This window comes from Sceloporus occidentalis, unplaced genomic scaffold (assembly GCF_023333645.1).
Source record: "Sceloporus occidentalis isolate IW3139 unplaced genomic scaffold, rSceOcc1.0.p SCAF_20, whole genome shotgun sequence".
Taxonomy (NCBI): domain Eukaryota; kingdom Metazoa; phylum Chordata; class Lepidosauria; order Squamata; family Phrynosomatidae; genus Sceloporus; species Sceloporus occidentalis.
The window spans coordinates 5,067,157-5,071,647 of record NW_028317000.1 but is presented as its reverse complement, the minus strand read 5'-3'; the positions used below and the strand labels follow the sequence as shown (position 1 = coordinate 5,071,647).

The 4,491-nt window shown below is 45.3% G+C and overlaps 1 protein-coding gene across 1 annotated transcript; it reads left to right on the top strand.

Moving 5' to 3' along the window:
• The first annotated feature begins 1,081 nt into the window (after positions 1-1,081).
• LOC149301836 (uncharacterized) lies at positions 1,082-2,356 on the top strand. Its single transcript, XM_089482771.1, has 3 exons — positions 1,082-1,180; positions 1,430-2,263; positions 2,315-2,356. Exons 1-3 carry the CDS (start codon positions 1,082-1,084, stop codon positions 2,354-2,356), a joined length of 975 nt encoding a protein of 324 aa, XP_089338897.1.
• Positions 2,357-4,491: the final 2,135 nt, after the last annotated feature.

Here is a 4,491-nt window from a genome sequence, read left to right as displayed (position 1 = left end):
CTTCTGATATTATGAGTCTTTTGCATAAATATTAATCATTGCAAAATGATATCCTCCCACACAGTCCCAAGTGATGTAGGACAAGCCCAGCTTGCATGCATTTATCCCAGGTCAAGAACTTACCTTTAATCCTCTTCTAGGCGAGGAGACAGACGTCCCTCTTTCCAGTTTTGTTCCCATTCTGCCACGATAGAGTCCATTTCCTTTGCAAATAAAGCCACATTCCCCAGTAGTTATCATCACATATACTGGGAGTTCCATGTGCTTTTTATAAGGAGGAGGGGAAAGAAAAAGGAGAAGGGCCTTGACTAGGGTGCAAATCAATTTCTTTGGAAGATTTTGAATTCTAACTAATTTTATTTTAAAGGATTATTGCCAATTAACTGTAGTGCAGAGACCTTTCTTGGCCAGAGGCCCACCTATGTTGGACTACAACTCTCATAGAGCTTTGACCCAATAGGAATTGTAGTCAAGCACATCTGCAAAGCATGACATTGGTGGAAATCCTGGATAATTTCAGCTGTCTTTCCTTGGACTTTCCCCATGTTTGCAACATCTTATTTTAGGATGGAATGCACAGAAATGGCAGGTTTCATATTCTTGACCTAGAAGAGTTCTAAGGGGGAACCAGGATATATGTGTCCCTTCAAAGCCTCTGGTCATGGTGGAGCCAACCTGTGCATTTGGATGGTCAAGGGCCTAATGAGTCCTTCTATGGCTAAAGACCACCTATACCCTCAGTTCAAGCATATAGACCATGTTTAGAGTGCTTGCTTTGCATGCAGATGGTCCTAGATTCAATTCCCAGTGTTTTCAGGTAAGACTAGGACAGATTCTTGTCTGAAACCCTGAAGACTCACTACCTATCAGTGTAGATAATGTTGAGCTTGATGGACCACGGATCTGACTCAATAGAAGAGTGGCTTCCTATGTTCATGAAGAGGTGAGGTTAGGAGAATGCAAGTTCTTTGCTTCTATGTACAGGTATTACAGGGTGTGTGGACTGTATGTAAACCCCTTTTTCCTCTACCCTACAGGCTAGCTCTTTGGGACTTCAGTGAAAAGAGAAAAGACAAGAAAAATGGCTTCCTTTAACAACCAGCATCAGTGCAAGCAAACACACACCTTGCCACCAGCATTGTGCAAGAAACATCCAGAGCCATCTCCATGCCCACCAGAGGTGAAGATCCCACAATGTCCTCCAGAGCCACACCAGTGCAAGCAGACCATCACTTGTCCTCCGGTGATCTGTCCTCAGCCGAAACCATGTAGCCCAGCGGGACCACCACCATGCAAGGAGCCACCAGTAGTGGTGGTGCCCAATCCATGCTGCCCAGAGCCAAGACCATGCCCTCAAGAGAAGCCCCCAGTAGTGGTTGTCCCAACTCCATGCCCATGTCCAGAGCCAGCTCCATGCCCAGAGAAGAAGCAACCCTGCAAGGAGACACCAGTAGTGGTTGTCCCAACACCGTGTCCAGAGCCAATACCTTGCTGCCAAGAGAAGCCTCCATGCAAGCAGCCACCAATAGTGGTCATTCCTACTCCATGTCCAGATCCAATACCATGTCCTGAGAAGAAGTCTCCATGCAAAGAACCACCAAGAGTTGTTGTACCACCTCCATGCTGCCCAGAGCCAACTCCGTGTCCTCAAGAGAAGCCACCATGCAAGGAAACTCCAGTTGTGGTTGTCCCAAATCCATGCTGCCCACAACCTTGCCCTCAGGAGAAGCAGCCTTGCAAGCAACCACCAATAGTGATTGTCCCAAACCCTTGCTGTCCAGAGCCAACTCCATGTCCTGAAGAGAAGCCACCATGCAAGGAGCCTCCAATTGTGGTTGTCCCAAATCCATGCTGCCCACAACCAGTTCCTTGCCCTCAGGAGAAACAGCCTTGCAAAGCACCACCTTGCAAGGAGCCACCAACAGTGGTTGTCCCAAACCCATGCTGTCCAGAGCCAACTCCGTGCCCCCAAGAGAAACCAGCATGCAAAAAGCCTCCAGTTGTGGTTGTCCCAAACCCATGCTGCCCGCAACCAGAGCCAGTCCCTTGCCCTCAGGAGAAGCAGCCTTGCAAGGAGCCACCAATAGTGGTTGTCCCAAACCCTTGCTGCCCAGAGCCAACTCCGTGTCCTCAAGAGAAGCCATCATGCAAGCAACCACCGATAGTGGTCATTCCAACTCCATGCCCACAGCCTCCCTGCAAGGAGCCAACTCCTTGCAAGGAGCCAACTCCCTGCAAGGAGCCAACTCCCTGCAAGGAGCCGGCTCCATGTTCCCCACCAGCAACAAAATGCCCATCTCCCATTGCTCACCAGCAGAAGAAACAACCATGCACTTGGCCACACCAGAGCAAGTAAGCAAGCAAGAAGAAAGTATTGGAGAAGGAAATCTTTTCTCCCCATCTTTTCTCCCCACCTGGTTTCCTTTTACAATGTTAAACATACCTCATCCTTTTGTTCCTTAAATGCTAGAATGAAAGAAACAGTTCTCTTAATATGTATGAACTGCCGTCCACGTGCTAATCAGAGTAAATCACTAAATCTCCATTGAGATATTTATGTTTAAATTGTTTCTATATTTACTTGATCTTTCTAAAACCGAATGTCCCATCTCAGAGATGGAAACTGGTTATTTGGCTCTATCAATGGTTTCTTCAGCCTAGCGAAACGCACTTATTAACGATTGCAATCCAGGCCAGCACATTAAATTTCCAAAACTATTTGGTTCTAAGCATGCCTCCATGGTTTTTACTGCGAATTTAATTAAGGTATAATTACAGAAACAAAGCTGATTTTGTGGGTCTACTTCCGCATGGTGAGACTATTGGAGGTAATTACCTACTTCATAGTGGAAATGTAGCACCACAAAGGTGCCGATCTCATGGCCTTACTGTACTTATAGTTAACCTATCTGTGGATGATCTTTGGATTATACTGATAGAACCTATTATTCCAAACTTTAAAAAATAAAACATTTAAGCAAGAAGTACCATGTTTTGTTTTTGATATGTCTCTGTTTGTGCCCATTCTATTCTATGTTCTATTAAATAACTTAGTGTGAACTCTGAGGGCTACTCCCTAATTTCTACTCGGTTTGGGGAATATAACATTTAATTGCCCAAGCCGGTTTGACTGCTGTTTCTTTCCAGACCGTCTCCTCATCTCCTTTCCTTCTCCAAGAAACATCCAGTGCTCGCCAACATAAATAAATGAATATATGATTGTTCATTTCAGTTGACAGTCGACAAGAAGAGAGAAGAGACACACATGAAAAGTATATGAATACTACCCAGTGCTGCCCTTTCATACTACACAGCTATAGCACTATGGCTTCATTTTAACTGCTGTAGCTACATCTTATTAAATCCTTTTTTAATTTGATGACTCCTTAGAACTCCCCAACATAAAATTCTAAGTGTGTTGTGGTTGTTTGTTGTCAAGCAGGCTTTAACCTATGGCAGTGATGGTGAACCTTTTCGAGGCCGAGTGCCCAAACTGCAACCCAAAACCCACTTATTTATTGCAAAGTGCCATGTCCCTCTGGCTTTCTAGTAACAAACTCTGGCAAACTCTGTGCTGGGACGGTGGCACATGTGCCCACAAAGAGGGCTCTGAGTGCCACCTCTGGCACGCGTGCCATAGGTTCACCATCACTGACCAATGGCAACTCTATGACCGAGCGACCTCTATGAGCCCTGGGGGTATATCCACACTGCAAAAATAAATCAGTTTGACACCACTTTCGCACAGAATCCTGGGATGGCTCTTTGGCAGACCAGGCCGAAGTTGGTAGTTTGGTGAGACGCCCAACCTCTTTAACAGCCCAGGCCGAATACCTCACCGAACTACAAATCCCAGGATTCCACAGGATCCAGCCAAGACAATGAATGTGGTGCTTTATTTCTACCTGTGTTTTATTTCTATGTCTCCTCAGGTAGTATGGAAACAGTGACAAACATGCATAAAATACTTTTTTGTGGGTGTTTTGGGCTACGTGGCCATGTTCTAGAAGAGTTTATTCCTGACGTTTCACCACCATCTATAGGATCTTCTCTGAAGATGCCAGCCACAGATGCAGGCGAAACATCAAGAATAAACTCTTCTGGAACATGGCCATGTAGCCCGAAAAACCCACAAAAAACTATGGATGCAGGCCATGAAAGCCTTCGACTTCACAAATGCATAAAACAGCTCAAAATATTCCTCACCAGGGACCATAATGTGAGTCCTAATCTGAGCAGAACTGTAGATTTTATTCAGAAGGTAACTCTTGTTGCATTATAATGTGTATATAGTTTGCCCTCTGTATCCACACAGATTCCTTCTCCATGGATTCAAGGATCCACAGCTCCTCAACCATCAAACAGTTTGGGGTGAGGCACAAACAGTTATGCCTGCCAGAATTTGCTAACTTCTTTGGCATCATTTTTCCTTTGCGTCATCCTTTTGATCTGTGGTTCCCAACCTTTGGTCCTCTATTTGTTTTGGACTTC